The sequence below is a fragment of the Python bivittatus genome, unplaced genomic scaffold (genome assembly GCF_059951505.1).
Source record: "Python bivittatus isolate LINGU-HERP-01145 unplaced genomic scaffold, Pbiv_v1 ctg000480_np1212, whole genome shotgun sequence".
NCBI classification, from domain to species: Eukaryota; Metazoa; Chordata; class Lepidosauria; order Squamata; family Pythonidae; genus Python; species Python bivittatus.
In genome coordinates this window covers 29444223-29471685 of record NW_028277075.1, presented here as the reverse complement: position 1 = coordinate 29471685, position 27463 = coordinate 29444223, and the positions used below count along the sequence as shown (strand labels likewise).

General features: G+C 40.9%; 1 protein-coding gene across 1 annotated transcript; it reads right to left on the bottom strand.

Moving 5' to 3' along the window:
- Nucleotides 1–7368: 7368 nt before the first annotated feature.
- CCDC177 (coiled-coil domain containing 177) lies at nt 7369–9551 on the bottom strand. Its single transcript, XM_007441599.2, has one exon. It carries the CDS (start codon nt 9549–9551, stop codon nt 7539–7541), a length of 2013 nt encoding a protein of 670 aa, XP_007441661.2. The 3' UTR covers nt 7369–7538.
- Nucleotides 9552–27463: the final 17912 nt, after the last annotated feature.

The following is a 27463-nucleotide window of genomic DNA, read 5'->3' as shown; positions in this document are numbered from 1 at the left end:
ATCTGAAGCATTATCCCTCAAGGCATAATGACAAAGACACTTTCCTGCCAAAAATAGTGTATATGGGCATCAAATTGGTCAAAATTGTTGAAAACAACAACAAAAAAATGCACTTAAACATGTTACTTCCCCAATTATGCATATGAATATTTAGTATAAATAGCTTCCAGAAACAATGATTAAGCCAGAAACTATGAGAATATCCCTCCCTTCCTATCAAATAAGGAGAGTTTAGCCTCTCAACATGTGGTAGCCCAAGACTTTATTATCTGTCAGAAACCAAGCTCAAAGAAAATTTGTTTTGTGATTAAACTGCAAATGCGGCAATCTTTTCTGTACCTTTAGTCATATCTCTTAAGGGATTTTCCCACCCCAAAAAACTTGCCTGTTATCCTCAAATCTTACTGATTTTGTCATTATATCTTTTGATGACAGCCTGCCCTGGAGACATTACAGTCCAAACAGGACGTTTTAATTTTGAGGGTACTGTATGGGAAAACCAGATGGTCCATACAACAACATTGTATATCCTTAAGCACATCAGTATTCAACAAGAATTTTGTATATTGATTCAAAAGATGGCTAATCTAAATTCCTATTTTGACATTATTTTTCCTTCTTTCCATTCTTTCAGGAAGCTTACCTTATTAAATAAACATGTTCTAAGTATAAGACTTATTCAAAATGTCCCCAAACTTTCATTTGGGAGTCCCAAAAGTTTGAGAAAAAATTGGAATAATCAACTTGCCTTATACTCAAAACATATTTATTTAATAAAGTAAACATCCTGGGATGTAATAAATTTAATAAAGTAAACATCCTGGGATGTTTACTTAATTAAACATTAATAGATTCAAACACACACACACAACCTGAAAAAGTAGACAGTAGTGTAAACTGATAACATATTTATACAAATAAAAGCTAACACATGGAAATATTTCTTTTTCTCTGTCCAAGAAGAAATTTAGAGTTCAAAGATAATTATATATTTACTTGAATCTACATTTGAAACAACAGAACTGTCTTCATTAGCTGAAGATAAGGTAATTGAGTCAGGTTTTTTTCTTCTAATATTTCTTTTTTTGGAGATATTCAAGCAGCTATATCACACTATCCCCTTCTGCAATAAGCCACATTATGCAAATGCAGGAAAGAAGTCAGAAATAGTAAGCCAAAGAAATGAAAGGCATGAGGTAAGAAAAAGAAATACAACTAATTCTAGTTTAAACCATCCATGCACTGTATCTCCCCATACCTTTCTAGGCTTACAACCCATCCTTGCTTCCACCATCTCTAGGCACCACTTGTTCTTTAAACTTCTCCACCCTTTGAAGAACTCATCAGTTCCTTCAGGGTCCTTCAGACCATGTTCTTGGTCTTCTTGTTCCTCTTGGCCCATTAACTCTTCCTTCCTTTACTTGTTTTGTAATTTGACCCTCATTCATTCTTTCTACATGACAAAACCACCTCAATTTACTTATTTTTTACTGGTTACTCACTTGTGTATTCAATACATAATACTTCACTGTTGACCTTATCTCTTCTTCCTTTGCCACTCAGCTTTCTTAAATAATCCATACCCATTGTGTTAAGTTAACATTGTGTTTTTTCTGACATACCACACCCCCATCAAAACTGGTAGGACAAGCTACTGCATATAAACAGGCAGTAAACCCCACACTCACTTGCACTGATGACATTACCTAGTTGGGCAATGTGATGTCTGCAAGCAAACGATGAAGCTCAGAGAGCACCAAAAACTCCACAGTTCTACTCTGAGTTACAGATATTGTCTTCTTCTGGAAGCACATTATAACCTACAGTACATTTCATCCAGCTAAAGATAATTTTCACATTTTATTCCACATCTTTTTGCCTTTCTGCTCACTTGTTTATTTAGAATTTACCTGTGCTCCTCTGCTTCATCTTTCTAATAACATATTGACAGAGGCTACCTAGATGGGAAGTGAAACTCCCAGTGTCTTCTTTGGGTCAGTATGTTCTGTTTATCAGAAAGAAAACATTTTTTGTGCATATGCTCAAGTATAATTTTAATGAGAATGGCTAAGCCTTTGACTGTGCTCTAATAGCCCTTGGGTCTCTGAACTAGATCTATAACTCCCTTACTGTTCCTGATGGGAACAGGCACCATGGGAAAGCAGGATAGCATGCCTATTGCAGTTCAATGCATTCATACTCTAGCAAGTATAATGAGAGACCTTTTTAGTTACTTCTACTAAATTGCTGTTCTGGTACAAACCCCTCCCCCCCCCCCCCTGCAAAACACCAGATTAACTGTTGTTGCAAGTACTGGCAAGGTACGGGAGATAGGAGGAACTCATGTTCCTTCAGAAGCTTCTGATAATGAGGGATGCTGGGAATCAGAGGTCAGCAACATCTGAAGGACCATATACACTAGCTCCAACCCCTATTTTAGTGCTAAGTATCAATTTTGTATAAACTGCCCCCCTCCCCAGTGGCTTTGATGCTGGCAGAATGTAACATGATTAATAAATTAAACATCCTAGCTGATGTGTGTTTGCCCCCCAGAGATGTATAAATGGAGCATCCAGATTATTTCCCTACTCTCATTTCGCCACCTGCTTTGTGCAGCTACACAGGACAATGAATGCGTGAAGAGTGACTATATTGAGTCTTTTATCTTTCTTTTCTCTGCAACTGCAGGACATCCTTTATTTGTATTCATAAAGGAAGTTTGCTGCTACTGTGGTAATGAATATATGCACAAGGAATATGAAACGTAAGGCAAATGCTCTATGCAGATACAAGAAACTCAAAATGAAACAAATAAAAAAACATCATTAATAAGTTGGCCTTTTTTTTTCCTGTTAGTGAATGCTGCCTTTTAGTTTTTTGGGTGAAAGATGTGCCAATTTAAATGAACAAATGATGCAGCCCATACAGCAATAGGTATCCTTTTTAAAAAAATTAAAGGTACCCTTTGAGATTATTAGTTTCAGGAGAGGAGTTGGATGGATTTATCACCTAAAGGTCTTGCCTGGCACAGCATGCTTTTCATACTGCAGGATAAACACTATATATATATGTCTGTGTCTGTGTCTGTGTCTGTGTCTGTCTCTGTCTCTGTCTCTGTCTCTGTGTGTTTTAAAAAAAGTTTGGACATCAGATTTTTTGTGTTGGCATTGTAAGAAATTTGGGAGCTCCCTAATTCATATAAATTGTTCTTATTCATCCAGAACTTGATTTGGGTTTCACATTATAACGTAAGTTAATACAATTTTGGAAAGAACAATAGTTAAAGATGTAAATGTGATGTTATACTATAGTCTTAAAATATGGGTTTTTAAAAAAAAAATATGGCCACACAACTCAAACAAAGTGATTAAATAATAAGGGATATCCTGAAATTGCAGGGAAAGGAAAGATAAAAGGCTCAATACTATAAATCTTTAAGCATTCATTGTCCTGCATAGCTGCACAAAGCAGATGGCAAAATAAGAGAATGGAAATAATCTGGATGCTCCATTTAGAAGTCTCTGTGGGGGAGGTCACATCAGCTAGGATGAGTAATTTACTAATCATGTTACATTCTGCCAGTATCAACGCCATGGGGGGGGGGGGCGGTTGATACAAAATTGGTACTTAACATTAAAATAGGCACTTTATGATTCTCCAGATGATTACATAACCAAAAAAACCCTAATAAAAACAAATATATAATATCCATTTAGTATCAATGAAAAATCACCATAAACCCAACCCACGCAAAAATAGCACAATCCATTAAAAGACAACTAATAAAGTAAACAATAAAATGGCAACCAGATTAAAATATGCTGCAGCTCAACCATCTGGGACTTTACTCATCCAGACCCCATGGCCTGGGAAAAGAGCCAGGTCTTAACTGCCTTTCTAAAGGCCTGCAGGATCAAGGGCAACCATATATCAGGGGGCAGGTTGCCCCAAAAGCAGGGGCTTCCACCAAGAAGGCTTGCCTCTGAAGACTCCTAACAGGGCATCATCTGAGTGAGGGGACCTGGAGTCTGCCCTCCCTGTTGGACTGCATAGGACGGGCAGATCCACAAGGGAGTCAGCAGTCCTGCAAATGGAGAATGTTGGCTCTTTCAAGCCTGAGGCTCCACAAAAAAGATAATCTTATGTAAATGGAAATAAACTTATCATGTTATTAAAGAATGGATGCAGAATATGAATCTGTTATCTATTTTCTTTATTTTCTAACAATGAGAAGATGGTATGTTTCTATATGTTCTAGATTGAATGAGTTGCTTCAGAACCAAATTAATTTTATATTGCTACTGAATGGATATCATATAGATCTGTTTTGCCTTTTTATTTTTATTTTTTTGTTACATTTGGTTTATTTTAATCATTAAAAACAAACATACAAAAACTCCCTTTGATCCTCCACCCAAGACTGCAGTTTTAAAAAGGATGAAAAAGCACATGGGGGAAGCCAATGAACTCTCCCCATGGATGGAGCCATCCCGTGAATGCACTTCTGCCTGCACACCACTGAATTTCTTCCATAAAATAATGCTGCTTTTTTGTAGCTTGGTGCCCTCCAGGTATGTTAGACTTCAACTCTTATCATTCCCAACTATCATGGCATTTCTCACACTGACCAGGTATTTTGGAAAATGAGGTCAACATATCTGGACAATAGGAGGTGGAGATATAGACTTGTACAAGTCTCACTTCAAGTGTCCCACTAAATCCTACTTATATATATGCAAGAATGCATCCCACTGAACTCATGCCATTCTGACCAGCTAAAATGCCATGTTCTAAGAACTTTTTTTTCAGTCTGAGGCTGCTCTTGGTCTTTAACGGCATGCTTAAGGACCACGCTCCAAAAGATGAGTGAGAATAAAATTTAAGTTTGGCTTAACATTTAAATTGAATTAAAGTTATGTTAGTCAACATAGTTTACATGATTCTTTTTCAATTACTGAATAACTTGCTCCTGCGTCAGAATACAGTTTCCAACAGGCAACATGCACTTTGGGTCCAAAGGAATTTAAAACCAGTAAAATGTATCCACTTTTACTGATATTTGTTCACAATGCTATTGTACACATTATAGTCATATTATACACATTAAAAAAAAACAGCTGCATTTTTAAGAGTAGCATGACCTTGGTATTAATAAGCACATTCCTTGAATTTTGGAAAAAGAGCCTTTAATAAAACACCTACAAAGTCACTTCAGACAAACTTTCAGCAGTGAAACCAATTACCTAGAGAAGTAGTTAAAAGCTGCTAGGAAATTTCCTCCAGAACTCACTCAAGTTCACCTGTTGTAGATGCTTTAATTTGGATTCCTGCATGGATTGTCTTGACTGAGTAGTCTGTTGGACTCAGTGGCCTTAACGGCCCCTTCCAAATCTATAATAATAATTATTTTTTATTTGAATGTCCTCAGCAATTTGCAAGTTTACACATTCTGAAAACTCCCCTATTTTGAATGGACACTATCAAATGCCATATCACTATTATCATATCCTTGGAAGCAGGGTTCCTCAACCTCAGCAACTTTAAGATGGGTGGACTTCAACTCCCAGAATTCCCATGGCTGGCTGGGGAATTCTGGGAGTTGAAGTCCACCCATCTTAAAGTTGCTGAGGTTAAGTAACCCTGCTTTAAACAACAACAACAAAATAAAAATATTCCAGAGATACCTTTCAAGGGGCCTCCTTTTTACAAAAGGTATCTGGCACATAGCCTCATGAGCCAGAAAATTCTGACTGCTTAGATCTTTGTATGAAAACAGAAGGGTAAAAGCTTTTGATACATCTGCCAAATTTTAAAGGGATATTATTTTGCTTGCGACATTATCCTTTTCATAATAGCCATTTTTAATACCATACCATGATACATGTTTTTAAATCCAGGACAAGATCGCATTATCCTGCCATATCCATGTATAGATGCCAACAGGGCTGGGAGTTGGAGATTACGTCCACATTGGCAGCAGGACAGCATCTCCTGCTTCTACATAACACACCCAGCCCTGTTTTCTAATACTTCAGTGCTACTCCATTCTCACCTCACTTTCAGCATCTGCTGCCTAAATGATTGCCTTGCTTAAAAATAGGATCTGCCTGGAGCTTTGAAAGCAAACATCTTCTGAACCACAGATTTCTAAGACACCACTTGCAAAGTGAGATGCTTTGATTTTAACAGCTAAGCAGAGAATAAATGTGAAAATTTGTTTCTGCATAGAAGAATTCTCAGGGGGTCACACTTCATTAAGAGACTCCGCAACTAAATAAAAATGTGATTGCCTGTTGAACAGGGATATTACAAAACATATTGATTCCAAGACAAGTTTGTATATTTTCTTATTAGCACCAATTGAGACATCGACATACAGTTACTTAAACTATACAGTAGTTGAGCTGATGAAAGTGTATTATTAATCTATAGGCTGTCCATAGACCTTTCTCTGCAGTATTATACTTTTTGTTTTCTATCCAAAAATAGTGGCCTTTTATTATGCAAGTACACTATACCTGGGACACATTTGAATGCCACAAGATGATGATGTTTTCAAGTTGACCCAGTATATTTGGGACAATTATTTGAACAGATCAGTACTGGTAACAGTATACCTAAGGCTTACTCTTTCCATTATGAATCTTGCAAAAAGTAACAGTGAAAACCCAATCATCTGCAAATAGACCATGAAGACCTGGGTCTTCCCCCAGGCATTGAGGCCAGGATATTAGTTATGGGAGCTCAAGCACAGGCCCATGCGATTCGTGACTGTGGAGATTTAATTGGACCTCGACTTGTTTTGTTTTCATTTGGTTTTAACGGAAGGCTTTGTTTTTCTTTTGCTTGCCACCCAGAGTTTCTTGGGAGAGATGGATGGCCATATAAATTGGATTATTACATAAATAAATAATAAATAGTTAATGAAAGGGACTGTATAAATGACAACTTCCTACATGTTTGCAATTTTATTGGAACAAGTTTTTCAACATGCTTTCCTGTCACGAATCAGAATTTCAGTTTTGTTTTAAAAAAGTGACAAGGCCTAGAGTTCCCAACAGCAAGGATAAATAAAGTGCACCACATGGGCCAGACATACAGAATAAACTCTTCTCAAATATGGATACATATTATAAGAGACCCAAAGTTCCACTGCAGTCTGATCCAAAGTGAGTGACATTCAAATTAAGACTCAGATATATCAATATGATAATACTTCATTTGAATATGAGGGAACTGAAATTGCCCCTGGGTAGGGGAGGGAATAGTTGTTCTTATTATATAAAATGTATGTGTCTTGGTTTTATTCCAGGAAAACAGTATTTTATTCAACAGAGCAAGGAATACATCTTTTCTTTGCATGGATGGTTGAAATAGTTTTCTGAATACGTATAACAAGAACATTTGAAAAAGGTCTATGTAGTATATGCCAGAGTTTTTGTGCTCCACAAAATAATAAAGATTTTTTTAAAATCTCCCAGTTCTGACAATAGGTAGCAAAACATACTACCCACTGAATCCCAAATAGAAAAGAACATTCATTTTTTAACCAGGCCGGCCTGCAGTTCTGCCTCCAAGGCCATCTTGTCAAAGGTGCGCATGTTCATCTCTTCCCGGACTCTTTCCCGCACATGGAATGATGCTCGAGCCACAGACCTTGCATTTTCCAAGACACTTTTTTTCTCCTTACAAATCTGTTCACTTCGCTCCAGCTTTTTCTCAATAGACAACAGGATCTCCCTCCGGCGGATATCTTCACACTCCTCGACTTTTCTCTTGTTTACTTTCTGCACCTTCTCCTTCTCCAGACGGCTCTGCACCACCTTACGGGCTTTCTGCTGGACAACTTCCTCGGCCACCTGAGCAGCATGTTGGAGCTTCCTCTCTGAAGCTTGGGCTAAGGCCCTTAAGTGCTCCTTCTGTTCCCGTTCTTTGCGCTCTGCTGCCAGCTTGGCCCTCTGGATCTGCATGTCTTCCCGCTTGCCTCTCTCTCTCAGTTCCTGGTTCCTCTTCTCAATGACCTGCTGATAGTTCTCTTGAGCCTTGCTCAGGTTCCCTTCCATGGATGCCCTCAGCACTGCCTTCCCTTCGGCCTCCTGCCTAGCCAGTCCCTTGAGAATGGCCTCGTGTTTTTGTTTCTCAGTTTGATTGAGCAGCTTCTTCTCTCTCTGCAGAAGCTGTTCCTTCATAAGCTTCTTCTGAGCAGCCAAGGTAAGCTTCTCTTGCAGTAGCTGCACCTCTCGCTCCCTGGCTTCTTTCTTGCCTTCTTCCTGAGCCTTCAGGTTGTGCTCTTGGTGGCGCTTCCTCTTCTTGTCCTCCAGAGCAGCCTTCTCCAGCCTCTCCCTCTTCATTCGCTCCTGCTTCTCCAGGTGCTCCCGCCACTTCTCATCCTCCATCAAGCTCTGCCTTTGCCTCATCTGGACAGCCTCCTCCCGTGTGTGGGACAGCCTGCCGCGTCGCTTCTCCAGCCGAGATTCCCACATCCTGTGGCCCTGCAGCAAAGCCCGCTGCTTTTCCCGCTCCTCCTGCTCCCTCCTCTGCTCTGCCAGCCTCCTCTGCACATCCCACTGGAGGTGGGCACTGTACCGCTGCTCCTTCCACAGGCTGTCTTCTTGGTGCTTCGCTATCATCAGGGCCGCAATCTTCCGGTCTCTCTCAGACACCTCCTTGAAGCCTTTCTTCTGCTTCACTTCCTTGACAATCCTGTCCACTTTCTTGGTGGTCTGTGGGGAGTGGCTCAGGTCACTCAAGCTGAAACTCCGACCCACCAGGGAGGTCATGGTGGCCACGGTCTTAGTCCTAGGCAGCCCCTGGGGCCATTTGTCCCTGGCACTGTCTCCACTGTAGGAAGAAGAGGCCCCTGAGTCGGAGGAGGTCTTGGTGGAGAAGCCCTCTCTCCTCTTTTGCAGGGAATCCAGGGAGTGGCTCTTCTTGGTCTTGGGGCCACTGAGGGGGGGAGGAGGGGAGGGCCCCGCGGCCCTTGGCTTGCCCGCAGGAGGACAGCTCCCATTGGCCAGGGTGCTTCTGAAGGCCGTCCTGGAGGCTGGGGAGGAAGGCAGGCTGCCGGTCGCGACAGGCGCGAAGAGCCTTCGCTTCTCCTCCCGGATTATCCGCTCCCTCTCTTCGCGGCACTGCTGCAGCTTCCTCTGCCGATCCGTCTCGTAGGCCTCATAGAGGCCGGCTGCCACGCGCATAGACCTGCCGGGGGCCTCCTTGACCAGCTCGCTGAGCGGCCGGGGCAGCAGCTCCACCGGCTTGACGGCGCACCGAGCGCAGGCTTCGAGGGAGCGGGGGCTGGTGAGCACATAGCGGCTGCCCTCGGCTTCTGGGCAGTCGAAGTTGTACAGATCCAGGTGCAGCATCGGCGACTGCTCGCGAGCTTTCTCCGGGTCTCCGACTGGAGGAGGCGCCGCTGCTGGAGGGGGCACGGGCGGCTGAACTGCAGCCTCGGTCGTCGCGGAGGTAGCGGCTGCCGCAGCCTCTTCTTCCCCAGCGGCACCCTCGGGATCGGGGCATGTTCCCCTGCCAGGATCCGCCGCCGGATCCACCATGCCTGGCTCCCTCCAGAATCTGCAACAGAAGTAGACAATTACAGAGGACAGGCAGAAGAATCAGGTGGATTTTATTGAAAAAACACCCTCGCTAAGATCCGCCGTCGCCCCTGCCTCTCCATGCGCGCAAAAGGAAGCCAGGTCTTCCTGGGTGGGTGCTGCAGCGGTGGCGAAAAGTGGAAGCTCCTAGTAACTCCTAAGGGGCGCCAAGCAGCACTAGGAGAGGCTGAGCAGGTTGCAAATCTCAGCCTCCCCCTCCCCATCCCTTGCCATTCACTGTCCCGGGCGGCATGATTGGTTGCGTCGGGAGTTCTAAGCCCTCCTCCCCTATCATGCACACGCGAGTCGGGGGCGGGGAAAGAACCCCACCTTTCTTTTCTCTCTCACCCCCCCCCCCCATATTGTTGTCTAGCGGCTTTGAAGTTCTAGCAGGGGAAGATCGGGTGGGTGCGTGGGCGGAAATGGCATCAGGAACCCCGATCACCTTCCCGAAAGGCAAAGGAGAGACTTCGTCGTGGGGTTTATCGCGCCACCTTTCCTGAATTCTGGGTGCATCCAGAATCACTCGCTGCAGCTTCCCCGATTTGGGAGCAACAGCCTCTCCCTGACAGGGGGGATGCAGGAAATCCGCGCGCCCCAGAAATGCCCCCGATCTGGTGAAGGCAACCCAGGGCCATTCATTTGACAGCCTTCGGTACTCAACGGGGAGCTTCCCGGAGGCTTTCCGCCCCCACCCACCCCGGTGGTCCCGGGAATCACGCTTCAAACAAACCCCTCTCCGCTGGCAGAGGGGGCTGCCGTCCACTCACCCCTTCTGCCGCGGGCTGCTATTGCTTTCGTCCTCTGGGGGCGGGGGGCGAGAGCTGGAGGCAGCCAGCAGATCTGTCAGGCAGCAGGCTGCAATTCTGCAGGGTCAGTTCAGGTAACCTGTAGTAACGGCGGCCTCTGCATGACGTCCGGCAAACCCCGCGCAGTAGCTCTCCTGCAGCCCCGCCGGAGGACGCAGTTCGCTGGCGATTTGGTTCCGCGGTCCCAAGCATTTCAAGGAGCCCATCCCAGGCTGAAATTGGCGGAGGTCAACGGCTTCCCATCCCCGCGAAGAAGACCCACCTCCGTCTCGCGGCTTACCTCGCAGCTCCTCCTGCTGACAATGTGAAGATGAGCGCGTGGCTTTCCCGGGGAGGAGAGAAGGCGAGGGGGGGACCGAACTACCGCAAGCCCCCTGATCTACCGCTTCCCGCAACATCGTGGGGACAGTGAGGAGCTGATGTGGGAGGAGGGATGGAAAGGAGGGGTGTGAATAAAGGATGAGGAGTCGCTAAGCCACGGAGGGTTGGTATTTTTAGCTGAGCGGAGGGGATAGATCACACCACCAGCAAATGGTATATCTTCACGAGATTCATCCATCCCTGTTTTTGCTAATGCCGTACATTCCTCAAAACACAGAAATAAAAATCAGTTTCTAACACATTTTTTCTCAAGAACCCTTCGGACAAATTAGCTGGCTGATCAATGATAATTTCCTCTGGACTGCAGATCAGAACAAACAGCTTCCCTGAGACCCTCCAAATGAGTGGGATTTAAAGGGATTTTGCAGGTCATAAACTTGCCACTTTGCTACATCATGTTTCAAGCACAGATCAAGTGAATAAGTTCTGATTGGGTCTGCATATGACAAGGAGCGTTTTTTGATTAGCTGTGGTTTACTGAATAAGCAAGAACTGACTGGGTTCCCACATGCTATGATGTAAATTATGATTTACTGTACAAATTACAGTGACTGAGTTCACATAACATAAGGCAAAATGAAGGAAACTTAGGGCTGAGTGTGATGTATAAATTTAATCTTGGGGAGGAAAGACCTATTAAATCTGTGGTCTACAAGCATACAGTATGCCAGAGCCCCCCTCTTCATTGATATTAAATGGTACTTTCCAGATTTGCTTGTATTCGTCTTATGGAAATAATTGATATTTATATTCCAGCAGGCAGCTCAGTTGCTCAGAAAAGAACAGAGGAGGTAACCATAGAACCATAGAACCACAGAAAGCCCTAGAAGCCTATGGGAAGAAAGAACCCCACTGAAGACTACGTACTAATTACATTCATATAGGAGAATCTATAAAACAAATATGCTAATTTTGTTGTTCAGTCGTTAAGTCGTGTCCGACTCTTTTAACACTAATATTTGGACATCCTACCAGCATCCTAGTAAGACATGAAACCACCTGCCTATGGCAGGCCTGAAGTTAAGACCTGGTTTTCCTGCCAGCTGTGAGCTGAGTTCCTGGGTTACAGACAAGTGGCAGGAGTTGTTGCTGGTTATAGGAACTGCTCAGGTTTGGGGGAATTGTCTTCAGTATGGGATTCCTTTATGGAATTCCTTTATGGAATCCCAGTTGGTGGGCCTAGCTCAAGCCCACTGGTGTTGTTATCAGATGTTGGCTCCTTCTCAGTACAGCTATACCTGCTCACTTGATACCCAAGGGAGTAAAAACTAGGTGGCAGTGGAGCTCCTAGAACCCCTCCATAATGCACATGTCCAAAAGAATTGGCTTTGGTTTGGAAGGAATAAATGGGTATAAAGCACCAATTTTATCCCTTAAACACTTCCAGTCTAACCCACTTTGGGTTCAGGCTCCATGAACATTTAGAGTGTGATCTTCCCATTGCCACAAGAAGTCTAATATGGGTCTTGAACCTCCATGAGGAGGAATCTGTTGATCTAGATGCAGATGATGAACCTGAAATCTGGGGTGCTCTTGAGGCCCTACTGGAATCTGCGCCTTGGCAAATGCCTAGCCATTTTAATTCATGAATCTGACTTTGATCAAAGAGATCACCATGTGACAAGGAAGTTGTCCTTGCAAAACTATCAAAAGTATCCTCCACTTTCTGGAACCAGTGAACTATAATTTAGAGGCTCCTGCCAGCAGATCTAATGGTGAGGGATGCTGGGAAGTAAAAGTCAGCAGCATCAGAGGACCACACGATGTCGATCCCTAATCCACCGGATTTAAGCTAAAACACAGCTTTTAAAGAATCCTCTGGGGTCCCCCTGTATACCCTCTGAGTAAACTTCTATACAGCTGCTATCCTTGTCCTCTTTCTGCAATGGATTCACATTATCATATTAGTATTCCCATTTGCTGCTCCTTGGGGCTTGGGAGAATGAAAGAGGAGGAGCACAGAAAGGCCACCCAGCTGCCCAAGGGTGGAAAGGAAAAATTAGCACTTCAACCAACATCCTACCCCCACTCCCCCTTCTGCTTATCTATTCAGTATGTTTGCTTTTGTAGCAAGGAAGAAAAAAACCCACTGATTGTGCAGAACAGCAGTAAAGCCCCACGTACAGTATATTCTCTTCTATTGGCACTCCACCTCTCCAATTGTTCCTAAAGAATGGAGGGCCCCTGATAAAACACGAAGTTCCTTCCCCTTAGAAGGAAAGCGGAAATCCCAGTTGGAAGAGGGGAACTGAAGGACTTTTTGCCAATGGGAACCTGCCTGTCCTTCAGCTCCTTTTTTTAAATAGTAATTTTATTAAAAGTTACAGTTAAAAAGATAAAAACTAATACAAACTAAAAAGAAAAGAATAAAAAGAAAAAATAGAAAAATAGAAAAGAAAGAAAAAATAAGAATATACTAAAGAAAAAGAAAAGATATATAAAGAAATGACTTCCTCCGTCATCATAAGTATAAACAATTTTAGTAACTTATCATCTTCTCTTAAAATACCACAAATGATCTTTTCTTCTCATATCCCATCTCTTATCTATAAACAAATCCTTAAAGCCTCATCATTCAGGCCTGATAAGCACAAGTCCATTAAGGGTTACCAGAGATAACATATCTATTTTAACCTTGATCAAATAAACCAACTTTAGGTTCCTTCCTTTTACTTTTAACAATCTTGATCTTTAGTTCCTTCAAATAATGTCCTAGAACTTGATTTCTTTTCATTTTTTTTTTTTTGTCCCTTCTCACAAAATTCTTCAAAGCTTTAACAAGTCTCTTTGTAAATCCAATATAGCAAAATTATCCAGGTCATTCTCTTGGTTTGTTATTTGTATATCCCTTTTAATTATTAAGATATTAGTCAGTTTCTTTTGTATGTCTAGTGCAGCATCTTTTTCCATATCATTCTTGTAGCCTGTCATTTTTAAATCCAGTTTCAGATCAATCTCAATCTTGTCAGGTAAAACTTGTTCCTTTTTCATAACATCTTTGAAATACAGTCTATCGATACAGGCAGACACTCTTAAAATTAACTTCTGGGTCCATTGTTCAAAAAGTTCCTTCAAAATGCCCAGTGTTAAAATATTTTGCTTCATTTTGTATTAGTAAGTCAAATTCAAGCATTCTTTTCCTTTAATTGTAATTGTAAAGGAAATTGTAAATTTCCTTTAATTGTTAGCTCCTTCTGGTTCCCTCTAGTGTCCAACCTTCAAAGTCTCATCCTATCATGTCTTTTTTAAAAGAGAATTCAAAATAAAAGCATTTTCCCATGGGAAGGATTCTTACAGTTAATTCCAAAATCTTATTTCAAATCCATCTGGATCCTTAGTCCATTTGTATCTTCCCAAAATCAAAGTTCTAATCACCCTTTTGCTGTTTATTCAAAAATAATTTTTTTAAGTCCTTAAACCTGTATTTAAAACTTCTTTCAATAAGAATTGAGGGAAACTCACCCAGTCCTCTAAAATGTGTTGATCCAAAGATTCCTAATAGCTGAAAAGCAGTTAACAAGCGATATGCAAAAGTGATTAGAAAAGGAAGTATGTGAACCTGGTGTCATTTGAAAGGCACCAACCGTGGTTTGAGCAAGATGGCTTTTGTGTGTAAAAGGTGCTGGAGTGGCATCAGCGGAGAAGATTATGAAGTCTGCCAGGGTGGAATGCATAGCTGGTGGACCCAACACAAACAACAGAGAATCAAATAAAAACATGTCTTCCTTTTTAGAGTGAATGGTAGATTTATTAAATTTTAATTTACATCCACGCAAACATAGCTACATGGATCATACAATTCTCTTTCAGGAAAAATATTATGCAGAGGCCAGAAAAGAGTAAGAAATAATGCACCAAATAAATTAAAGGCATGAATTAAAAGGGGGTAAAAAACTAAAACTAGTTTACACCAGCCCCATTGCTGTATATTTTTCCATTCATTGTAGGCTTGCAAACTTGCTTGCAAGTCCTTACACCATTTCTTACATTGCCTTTTCTTCCTTAAGCTTTTCACTCCTTTCTTTTTGAGGATCACGTCAAGTCCAGCCAACTGTGACTTTCTCAGTCTTCCCCGTTCTCTTGATCACTCACTCTTCCTTCATGGATCTGCTTTCCAATTCAATCATTCATTTCAAATAAAGTTTTAGTATGTATATCTCTGTACCAAAAAGATACGATCAATCTGGTCTTTTTTAAGAGCATGAATATAACATGCACACATTTAGGACATATTTCTAAGCTGCTGCATTCCTTTTAGTGTGTTTTTAATTTTGTTTTTAGAGAGCCCTCAGTAAAAGAGTATTTCCAAAACATTCAGGTCAGCAATAACACCATTTTGACTGGCACCTAGAAGTCTTCCCCTTTAGTTGGACCACTGTGCCTGGCCTCCTCTAACTTCCTAACAAATGCAATGCCATATTATAGATGCATGATCTGTGCTAACCATTCCAGAAGCCTTTTCTGGACAGTGAATAGAATGAAAATGCATTCACTAAATACAGAAATATATCCCCAAATATGCCAGGAGCAGCTTTCCAGACAGGAACTGGTGATGATGACCCCATAGAAAGTTTACAGAACTGGATTTAATTATTTGTCATCACTAGAGGGCACTCACTGATCAGAACATTTGATCTGATTTAAACTTGGTATTTTGTGTGCCTTTTTTTTTTACATAGAATTGGAGGGAATTTCATAGAATCCCTTCTATTTTTCCCCACAACCACCACCTTGTGAGACATCTTCTTGAAATAAGAATAATGGCAACAAAATCCAAAGGTTAAAATTAAACAAATGTATTTTAATAACACAATGCAATTAAAAGAGAGAGCAATAAATCCATTAATTCCACACATGGGTTGAAATAATATAGTTCTGTTACAGTCCTTTAGGCAATGTGAGCTGAAATATCTATCTCAGTGTTTCTCAACCTCAGCAACTTAAAGATGTGTGGACCAACTCCCAGAATTCCCCAGCCAGTATGGCTGGCTGGGGGAATTCTGGGAGTTGAAGTCCGCACATCTTAAAGTTGCTGAGGTTGAGAAACACTGATCTATCTCATGAGTCCAGTTTCCATTGGTGATAGTAGCGGTTCTCAACAGAGGCAACAGAACTGCTCCTATATGGGAAGCAACACATGTGGGAGGAAAGGAAGGGAAAGATACAGGAGGACAGGGCATTTCAAAGGTGTCCCGTCAAATCATAGTGTTCCACAAGAATCTGATGTGGATCCATCAGAGTCTAAGAGCAAACAAACAAACAAAAAACAAGCTCCCTCGAACATAAGCCATTTTTTAATCACAAGAATTTTGGCTCTTGGTCAGGGCTTCTAAGAATTTCTTTTATAAATAACCAGTTCTGTAGCCTGAAAAAAGTTTGAAAACCCTGCAGTAGGAAAATGTGCCTGTGCCTTCAATGTTCTTCCTGTTGCCCAAGTGTATATAAAGAGATAAGTATGACAAAGAGAGCCCATTCTACCTGAGAATTATGGAAGATTACTGGATACCCTTGGTTTTATATTTCAGATGTAGAACTGCCACAGTTAAGGCAATTCAAAATAATCCTTAGCCTGAACCTGCAATCTTTATTTTGATCAACAGTCGGTAAATTACCTAAAAACATAATTAAAAAGGACATACAGCAGTGCTCAGACTCGCATCTGCTGTTGTTTTGTTTTCATTGCACCAACACAACATTTAGCTACTCTGCAGGTGACAGATAATTTCACCTCTGAGAGGAGATTCGCATAATAATTATTCTTCCTGGGCATAGTCTGAACATGCAAATATCCAGGATTAAGACTTGTAGCTATGGAAGACAGGCCCCTTCCCAGAGCCTTATCTAATTATCTCCTTTTTAAAACCATGGTACGTGATTCCAAGCCTCCCAGGCTTTTTACAGCAGCATCATTATTACCCAAAATCATATCTTCAATAGCAGTATAATCTCTAAATCACCATTATTCTCCATTGGTTAGACCGCACCTCAAGTAGGGGACATCATACTTTAAAAAGAATTCAGATAAACTCAGATGGGTATAAAAAGGGTCAAAGAATATGATCAAGGGATAGGAAACTGCAGAAATTAAGGAAACTGGAAATGTTTAGCCTTGAGAAGCCCTGGAAAGGATATGATAGCATTACATACCTTCAGAGACATCAGACAAAAAGCAGCTATAAACTTATTATATAGCATTCCAGAATGCGGGTCATGGAATAACAGATGTAAGTAACAGGAAGGCAGACTCAGCTAGAATATTAAGAAAAATGTATTGATGGCAAGAGTGGTTTGATGGTAAAAACAATGATTTAGGGAGGTAATGAGTTCCTCTTTGCTAGATTCATTCAAGCTCAGAGAAGCATCAGTCACGGATGATTTAATTTGGATTCCTGCACAGAGCAGAAGAGTGGATACAATCCCCCTTCTAACCCTATGATTTTGATGTTTCTATATCCTTTGCCTATATTTTTCTGCAGAAAGTCCACTGGCCAGTTACTGGTCTGACATCCAGAACTTCCGCAATATTTCTCTAACCTTGAAAGTAGCCTTGTGACCCACCCAACAGAGAGGAAGGAAGGAAGGAAGGAAGGAAGGAAGGAAGGAAGGAAGGAAGGAAGGAAGGAAGGAAGGAAGGAAGGAAGGAAGGAAGGAAGGAAGGAAGGAAGGAAGGAAGGAAGGAAGGAAGGAAAAGAAAGAAAGTCATATGCCAAACTTTGCTTTAAAGATAGTTTCTTTACAGGAGCTTACTATTGGTCTAACTTCCTGTTTCATTGAACAATCTCTCTGCAAGACTTTTGTCTACAGGCAGAATACACCAAAGAGTTATTCATAAAATAGATACCACCAAGTATGTTCAGGAGCTACAGTGGATTCCTCCCCATCTCTATTATTCCACAATGTATGTATGTAAGTATGTATGTATGTAAGTATGTAAGTATGTAAGTATGTAAGTATGTATGTAAGTAATTTCAGGGCTCAGATCTTTGATAAAACAATATTATTATTATTGGTCGCACAGTCAGCCAGATGTTTAGACTGGATTTGGCATTTTTATCCACCTATCGAGTCCTTCCCAAGGACCTGGGATAGGCAGATGTTGTTTGATGGTGTCGTCACAGAATATAAGGCTTGGTCTTGTGCAGCCAGAATTAGCCCCTCTGTCTCTTTCTTCAATTTTCCTGCTCTTAGCCATTGCCTGGTCTTGTTGCTATCTGCTTTGCCTGCTAGTTTTTTTGCATACTGGCCATGTAATACTTTGCCTTGCCATGCTGTTGTTCAGTCGTTAAGTCGTATCCGACTCTTCATGACCCCATGAACCATATCGCACCAGGCCTTCCTGTCCTTCACTGCCTCCCTGAGTTGGCTCAGTTTCATGCTCATTGCTTCAGTGATGCTATCTAACCATCTCATCCTCTGCTGTCCTCTTCTCCTTTTGCCTTCAATCTTTCCCAGCATCAGGGTCTCTTCCAAAGAGTCCTCTCTTCGCATTAGGTGACCAAAGTATCTGAGCTTGAGCTTCATTATCAATCCTTCCAATGAGCAATCGGGGTTGATTTCCTTTGACTAGTTTGACCTCCTAGCAGTCCAGGGGACTTTTAAGAGTCTTCTCCAGCACCACAGTTCAAAGGCATCAATTCTTCGGCGCTCAGCCTTTTCTATTCTTCATTTGGTCTTTCTTGTAGGCCAGTTTGGTCTCTTCAGTATTCAGTAAGCCTTCATGGTGTACTAGCTTTAGTGCATCTTCTTCACTGTCCTTCAGATATTCTTCTAATGCCCCTTTTTCTTCTTCAACTGTCTGGTATACTTGCAGCATTCCACGCCCATCTATGCTCCTTGCTAAGTAGAGTCTGTCAACATTGCTGCATGGATGAAGGGCATGATTCATTGTCATTATTTTTCTGGTCTTCCTATCCAGGCCTTTTAGTTCAGCTTGAATCCAGTCCACTATTCCAGCTGCATATTTAATGACTGGAATTGCCCAGGTGTTGATCGTCTTGATGGTATTTCCACCACTGCATTTGGACTTTAAGATCTTCTTCACTCTTCTGATGTATTCACTACTTATTATTACTTAAATAATAATAATAATAATAATATTATTATTATTATTATTATTATTACCCATTAACTTGCTGCATTTGTTTGTAGGGAACAAAGAGTTTGGCATTAGTTCCAGGACTTCACATGTTCAGATGTTACAGAAGAGGATTCTGTGGAAGGTGGTAGCATGCATCTTTTTGAATGGTAAATACCCTTGCATTCTCCACTCACTGTAGTTGACAAAATATAGTGGGATGCAAGTTAGGATCCAAATGGATTTTGTATTGATTCAGCAAGGCTTAGTTAACAATAGGCATAAGTTTGGAAGAACTTTAGAAGAAGTAGTTTAGGCATGAATAAGACAAATTACAGGTGAAATAGAAAAGAGAACTGAAGAAAAATGCATTCAAAAATTGTCTCTATAATAACATAGCACAGAGAATTAACTAGCTAAAAATTTACTAACAGGAATAAAATTTTTCAGAATCATACAGTAAAATAGATTGCAAATAAAAAGCACTTTATCCCACCCTGGTATAACCTATTCTCACTACATGATTGGCAACTAAGGAAGTGTTTTCAGACAAAGGCAATGCCCAGAGATGAACTGAATATTTACACTGACTAAGCCTGAGAACATCTGCTTATACAGCCTCCAAATGATTACTACATGTAATGTATCACAGTTTGGTGTATGAAATCAAAGAGGAGCCTTGGATGTGTAGCGATGCAAAAGATGGTTCCTATAGAGACACCTTCTAGTAGGAGGGAGAAGAATGGCTGGATTTTTCACAAGACGCTTAGGAAGAGCCTAGGGCTGGTCTTGTGAGATCTCTTCTAATCTTTACCATCTTTACTAAAAGGATAAACAACATATTGCATACAAAGTCATGCAACAAATGCTTGATGTTTGAGTTTCAAAGAAAGCAAAAGTATCAAAAGACCATATCCATGTTCATCTATTGGTCCATCAGGGCCATCTCTCATACCCATAAATTCAATGGAACTTACACCAGGAGCCTATACATACATGACCATGTATACAGTAGTGTATAGGCTACTATACAAGCTACTGTATGCACACTTGTGCACAGAAGAAGCTACAAATATGTAAGTTCTGTTAACATACTTGCCTTGCCAGGTGCTGGTCAGGTATGGAGATTATGACTACTTCCCCAATTCATACTACCCAGCTTGAAACATGAACCAGCAATTGTCAATATGTAAGCTATTTAGTTCTCCGCAGTCCCAGGCATTCTGTAGCGAAACCTACTATCTATTTTTATTGGTCTACTAAAACCTCTTTTTACCTACACAGTAGCAACATTCTGAGCTTTTTATCTCTGTATCTCCTCCCAGCATCTATGGATTTTGCTTAGGCAAATTTTACTGGATTACTTTGGCTCTAGGATAAACTAGAAGAACTATACTTCTGATGAATAGCTGAGCTGTATGGAAAACTACATTTTCACCTGGGGAAAAAAAACCCCACAAACCTTTTTTGCTTCCTGAAAAATTTCAGAATAAAGAACACTTTATAAAGTCTTAAGAAAAATAATGTACAGTAGGAATCACACAATAATAGTGATTTACTACAGTACACTATGATTATAATGTATAGTTAAAATTGCTTTTCATAGCTATGGAGCTATAAAAATAAAAAAAAGGAACACTGCATTTTAATATGCGCACCTAACATCTTTTTCTTCACTCACTCACCCCATGACCTAGAACTGATGGCTTCTTTGGAGAAGACAACCCTCTGTTTGAAGGTTGCCCAGTTCATGTCTCATCTAAAGAACCAGGAGTTAGTCTTCCTCATGAGTATATTTCTATTTATTTCTTGATTTGCACCAACACATTCACATATAAAGACTTATGGAAATCTTTGGCTTCTGTAGGTGATAGATAAGTGGCCACCCTACAGGAGTCAAGACAAAATCAAACAGTTCTTTGATCACCTATTCTCATCCATGAGCACCACTGAGAGACTTGAGCAGAATTCCTCCTTCTAAAGCTCTTCAGTACTTATTCCTTATCTACTTATGCATGGTGGCAGCTGATGGCTGTAATAAGGGAAGAATTCTGCCGATCTTACTTTTGACCTCTTCATATTACAGTTACACTTGCTGAATTTTCACTTACCATGCAATTATTAACAGTACAGGATAAAGTGTGGCAATGATCTTTCAGCTATAAAAAGAAAGCTTAATGTTGCTTTTTCCCCACATCCACCAATTGGTAGTCAAATTAACTTTCTCCCCTGCTGAGATTAAATGTGTTTTTCTTACCTTCCTGCCCATAATTATGTACAGAATTGCTTTGCAAATGTCTAAAGGAGTCTGTATGTTCTAGGATAAAAATAACTGGTATACTGGCAAAATGGAAGTTCTGTGGTTAAAGCAGCACTCTTGCGTTCTGTTTATGCAAGAAAAGGGGGCAGGGGAGTAGGAGGGCCTTTTCTCACTTTCCAAACCATAGCACAGATGTGATTCAACAACTTTTTTTTTTTTTTGCTGAAGGTTAAGTGTCTTTGAGACATTGCCTTCATTTGGCCCGCAGCCCATATCTGAGACTGCCTTTTAAGACGTCCTTAGCTGTCCTGGTGTTAAAATGTCTCTTCTCTTATGCTGACACAGTTATTGCTGTGGATACAATCTGACATGCTTCACTAGCCATCCTGTTGGTAGTGCAGTCAGGTGGCTTGTAGGAAGTGGGATCAGCCCAGCAGGTATTGGCCACTTTAGGTTAGTTGGGCAGCTCCCTTCCCCTCTGCCTCCTGTGCTGCAAGACCACCATGCAATGGGAGAATACAGGTCTTTCAAACTGGCCATCTCTTTGTACCCGTATAGTCTCCTAGTCTGAAGACCTGGCTATGAAGAGAGATCACTCTAAATAACAGCTGTCCAGTTGTGGCAGTAGGAATGGGCTGTGCAGTGAACTAGCAAATTGCTATTCTGGGCAGCTACATCAGGTTAAAACATCTGATGTTTTAAATAAACAGAAAATAATCAACCCCTAAATCAAACCTAAATAAAAATGAAAAGAGTGGTCACCTACACATAAATTATATATAAAATGCACACTTCAGGCATGGGGAAGGCCTCAACACATAGATTTTCTGAAAACCACTGAGTTATTCTCCAAAAGCTGACTTAGACACCACCATTTGCTATGACCCACAGCCATGTCTTCTATCAGGATTATCAATGTAAAAGCAGACAATTGTAGAGTGAAAGCCATATAAATCTTTTTTTAAAAAATGAATAAAGTTTAGTTTGCCACAAGACAAATAGCAGGGCTCAAGGTCATGTTCTCTTCCAATCCATCCTTGACAAGAATTAAGGATGCGGTTGAGATAAACTGCTGTTACTTAAGGAAAATGTTTTGCAAATAGTGACATCTTTTAATGTAACATTGTACTGTACAATACATTTGCATTGTAGCTGGGTTTTCAAAACAACAGTTGCTGCAATACCCAAACAAATATACCATATTATGACTTAACTAATGAACTAGTTCACATTCTAGCCTAGCCAAATGTGTACCCACACATTTTGCTTGTTCTAAAGGGTATGGTTAAAAATTGGGCATGATTAAATGTGAAGGAATCTACTGTATATACTTGCGGATAAGCTGATAATTTTAGGTGCCAAAATACACCCCAAAAATCAGGTTCAGCTTATCCATGGATGGGTTTGTATGCAAATATATGCAGTAGATGGGTGAGAAAGAACAATTATCAAGAATAATGGTATCTGTGAGAGATTTTATTTTCTTTACAAATTCAGGGCCTACTTCCTTTGCCTCCTGAAGCCTGTAGCCCCCACACTCCCTAAAGACTGCACTTGTCAAAAGGTATTGGCAAAAAGCATAATTACAGAGATTGATTTTCAACCAATCTTCCATGTAAAACCTATACCAAAGACACACATATAATGGATTTGCATGCTTGATGCCTGTACAAAATGGGCATTGACACTCCCCCCCAACTAGACTCCCCAGGGTTTATCCACCATGGCACTTAGACACAGGAAAAAATATTTAAAAATGCAGCCCCTCATTACCCAAAAATTGACTCAGCAGGATCCTGGTGAGAAAAGCTGAGATTGAAGGATTCCAATACTCAAGCATGTATTCTAAACTTAGTTTTCCCACTTCTACCAAATGGTAGTATTTTCAAAAGCAACAATCCCTCTCACAGCTGAGAGCAGCACCCCCCCAGCTGGGAATTATAGGAGTTGGTGTCCATCTGCAAGGCATTGATTTGGGCAAGAAAATCATGAAGATAGGAACTAGGTTTTGGAAGATATTAGCTATTAGAACAGTGTTTCTCAACCTTGGCAACTTTAAGATGTGTGGACGTCAACTCCCAGAATTCCCCAGCCACACATCTTAAAGTTGCCAAGGTTGAGAAACACTATATTAGAACCGACATGCTCCTTTAAGCCACAGGCCGAAAGGCCAGCCTATTTCCTTGGATCTTTTCAGGCCAGCTCCTTGAAGGATTTTACCAGTATTTTCTGTTGCCACAAACCCCTGGCAACACGACAGCGCCACGTACACGTGCACATCTTTCGGCTTCTGTTGGCTTAGGAAGCAGGGCAAGAATTAGCTGTGTTCTGAAACTTGGTCTATTTCTAAAGAGTCCACTCTTGTAGAGGGCCTCTCCAGCTCTCCCTCCCCCACTAGATTAATACTGGGAATGACATTTGCGGCAGAAAGAAGATAAAAAGGATCAAAATCCTATGTGGCTCTTTTGCTGTACAATATTTAAACTTTTACTTTCCTGTCTTGGTGCATATTGTCTAGCTGATAATACAGCTGTTTCCTGCCTCTGTACAGACTCTGCTTATATTGGGACCATTTTCAATAGATAAAACTTTGTTCATAATTAGAGTGAAGTCACATTCTTGGGTTGAACACATACTGTGTCTTCCATTGTTCTATTTATTGATCGTCTCCATTTTGTCTTCTGCTAAGTATGGACACGTAAGATAAATCTTTTTGTGCCATTTTGTGTATCACATATATTTATGGAGCCTACCAGAAAAGCAAGCTACCTTTATTTTGCCTTTATAGTTTTAACAAGTTGAAATTCAGCAAATTTCCCCACATGGTACTTCCTTGCTGGAAGCGGTCTGTAAAAATTCTGTTATTTTGACATTAAAGATACAAACTCTGCTAGGAAAAAGGTAGCAATTCCAGATTCACAAGACTCCATGTGCCCATCTGCCCTGCAGCTGTCAATTGAGCTATGAATTTATGTTTGCAGGTGAGTGTTTGTGGTACCCAGAGAGCAGCTGGTGTATAAAAGATTGCTGAATACATATGAAGTGCAATTTATAATAATCAAGAGCCTAGGAAACTGCCTGCCAGTATGAAAAGTAGGAAAAATCCTTGTTTTTAACAGAAACAGATAGGCCCTTATTTAGATCCAGTGTTCTTGAGACCATAGATATTCAACAGCAAAAAATTATTGGAAGAAATCCTCCTAACCAGAACTATACTTCTGGACCAGCTCAGGAGTTTGGGAATGGGTGCTGCACTGATTCTTCTCCCTTGTCCCAGCTGGGGTTGGTAGGTGGGGAGAGATCGAGCCCACAATCCCTTCTTTGTGGGGTTTCTACTCTCCCCCTGCTCCTATTTAACATCTACATGAAGTCACTGGGGGAGATCATCCATCAACGTGCAGTAGGGTGTCATCAGTATGTTGATGATACCCAATTATAAATCTCTTCCGTGGACCAAGTGATGCCACTGCAATTCTCTCCCAGTGTCTGGAGGCTGTGGAGGTGTGGAGGGGGGAAGATCACTGGGTGGTTGCCTGCTTGTCTTATGCTAAGTCCAGCAAAGACCTCCTACTAGGTTGCCGAGTCCTGTAAACTACTGCTTCATTATAATTCTTGCATTACAGCTGGAATTAAGAATACCCATTATGTATGTATTGTGTGTATATTTACCATTATCAACAAGGTAATTTGAAGGATTAAAAAATGCAGATTGAAACTCAAAACACTTTTATTTCCTCAGTTGCAGATTGCAGTCAGAAAATGAATTCCAAAAGTGCATTCTACATAGCACTCCACGGCTCTGTTGAGAAAAGTTTCAGGTCAGTGGTAGAGTACATGCTTTGCATATGAAAGGCCCCAAATTGGATTCTTAGCAACTTCCAACAGGAATGAAAGAGAAGTCAGGGTGGGCCACTGTCAGTTCTTATAGATAAGGGATATGTGCAAGTTCTTTCTCTCCAAGGCCATACTTGGCTTTCCAGTAGCATGCTACGGGCTGTATCCCAAAAAGTAGGTGGAATCAAGACAAAGAAGGTTGGATGAGGACAAAAACAAATTTTGTTTTTATTTCATTTATTTAATCTACAATTTGACAATTAAATATTAATTACAATTATTCTCCATGTATTTAATATTTTTCCTTCTCACATTACAAATTACTAATTTGAGGTGCTCTGGGGAATGAAAGAAACGCTTCTGGAGGCTGCCTATACTGTAGTTATAGAGGGTTAGTTCTGCTTCCCTGGTAAAGACTGAAATATGAAAAAACAATATAACTGACACACTGTATAACACCACAGGTTTTCATGAATGTAATTTGCTCATGCCCCTAGATCAGAAGTATCAATTTATATTCCTAAACTCTTCTTAAAGAGATACAATTGCAAACAGCCTATTGGTTGGATCATTTTTTGACTCATGGATGTCTCACAGTCCTATTTCTCCACTCTTTGGTCAAAGGAAATAATTACTGAAAGGAGGCTGTAGGCACTACAGCCCTATATTATACAATCCCCTTTTATCACACACTGAAAAATTAGAGTCTATAATATAATGGGGATAAGTTTTCATGGCCTTGAAAGGTATAATTGGCTTATGTCACATGTCTCATTTGTACTGTTCTAACAATAATTTTCCATTTCTTCAGAACTGTGTTTTATGCTTTGTTTTGGCTCATAAAAACTATAATTGAGGAAAGAGAAAAAAAAAATCAAAAATGTTACCGAAAAATAAATCTGCCATATTATCATCAGATGTGGCTTTCTTAATGAATACCCTTGTTTTCTTGGTAGGACTCACCCTTCATTTAAGTAATTAAAGCGATTCAAAGATACTATCTTAAGCAAATCTACACAGGTAAGAAATACTTGCATCTTGGTGGTTGTTGAGCACACTGTTAAAAATAAACTTGTTTAGTGGTTGTGGTTACAGAAAGAACTCAGTTGATTGGTCCATTTAGATAGTTTTTCACTCGATGTTGACAAATAAGAATTGTACAGTATAGGATACAGTATGGTCTTAGCTTCTCTCGATGGTTAGTTTTCAATTTTTTTCAAATGGTCCACAAAAACAAAAGTTTATCAGAAGATAGTTCCGCATTCTGATTTCTACCACCTCTTATGATGCATTGTCCTTTCTCCACAAGAGGCTGATGTCACACCTGGCTAATATCTGCATAATTTACTATTTTGAAATCATCACATGCTGAAAAGGGTATGTTCATTCGTATTTTGAAGTTTCAGATTTATCCAGGCTCTGCCAGCTGAAAAACTTTAGGAGGGGGAGAAAGGAGATGGAGGCTGAGATAGGGCACCATCACCACTAGTAAATTCCCACATATGCTGGTGGAACATTCTGTCAGCTGAGACAGGCAACAGGGTGGAGCCGGAGGCAGAACATGAGAGGCGCACAGACGAACACGTTTCGGGCAGCATCTTGTATCCCTCTAATCAAAGATCATGTTCTCATGGTAGCCTAACGAGACCCGTATGTGACACAAGAAATTGTCTTCCCACTGAAGTCAGTGAAAGGGAGCTCATCCTGCATCAAAGAACGCAGGCACATTTTATGATGACAGAGCATAGGAAAAATGCAGGGCAGCCAAAGCAATGAGGCTTGTGGCCAGTATCAGGCAAGGGGCGAGCCTAACTGGGATCCCGTGAGCTGGAGGGGCTAGTTTGGCAGGCTACGCTAAGGCTACGTAATGAACCCAGAACGTGGCAGAGTTCAGCACCCAAATGATTTTTCTTTTTTCCAATTTAGAGAAGAGTTTGGAAAATTTCTAGCATTTGTTTCACGTTCATCTTGATTGGCTGGAAAACTGAAAAGTTAATAAACAAAACGGACCATTATTTCTATTGATTTTAAAGACTAGTTCCCCCCACCCATCCAAATTGCTGTTTCTTGGGAGATGAACATATTATTAAAATAGAGGAGGGGTTATGGGCATCTGTTGAGGCAGGACGGGGGGAGGGGCAGCATGATGAAATGTGTACGATATCATCATGCAATGCCACAACTTACGTACTTGTCAGGATGCACGTATGTAATGGAGGCATCTGTATGATGGCATTACCACACATATCACCTTGGTTTCCTAATTATTTGCAGTGGATGCCACTGGGAGGGGCTCTAAGACCATCTTGCTTAGCCAAAATCTGGAACAGGCTGAACTTTTCTGCTCATCTGAAGCAGAGCAGTGGAACTTCTTGCAATGGTTTATTCCAGGTTTAGAGCAAAACATAATTTTCTGTTTTATGCCCACTTCTCCTTGAAAACAATTCAATATGAGATAGGCTACATGAAAAACAAAACCGCAGATTTCTAGTAGTTGAAAGACTAACAACTAAGG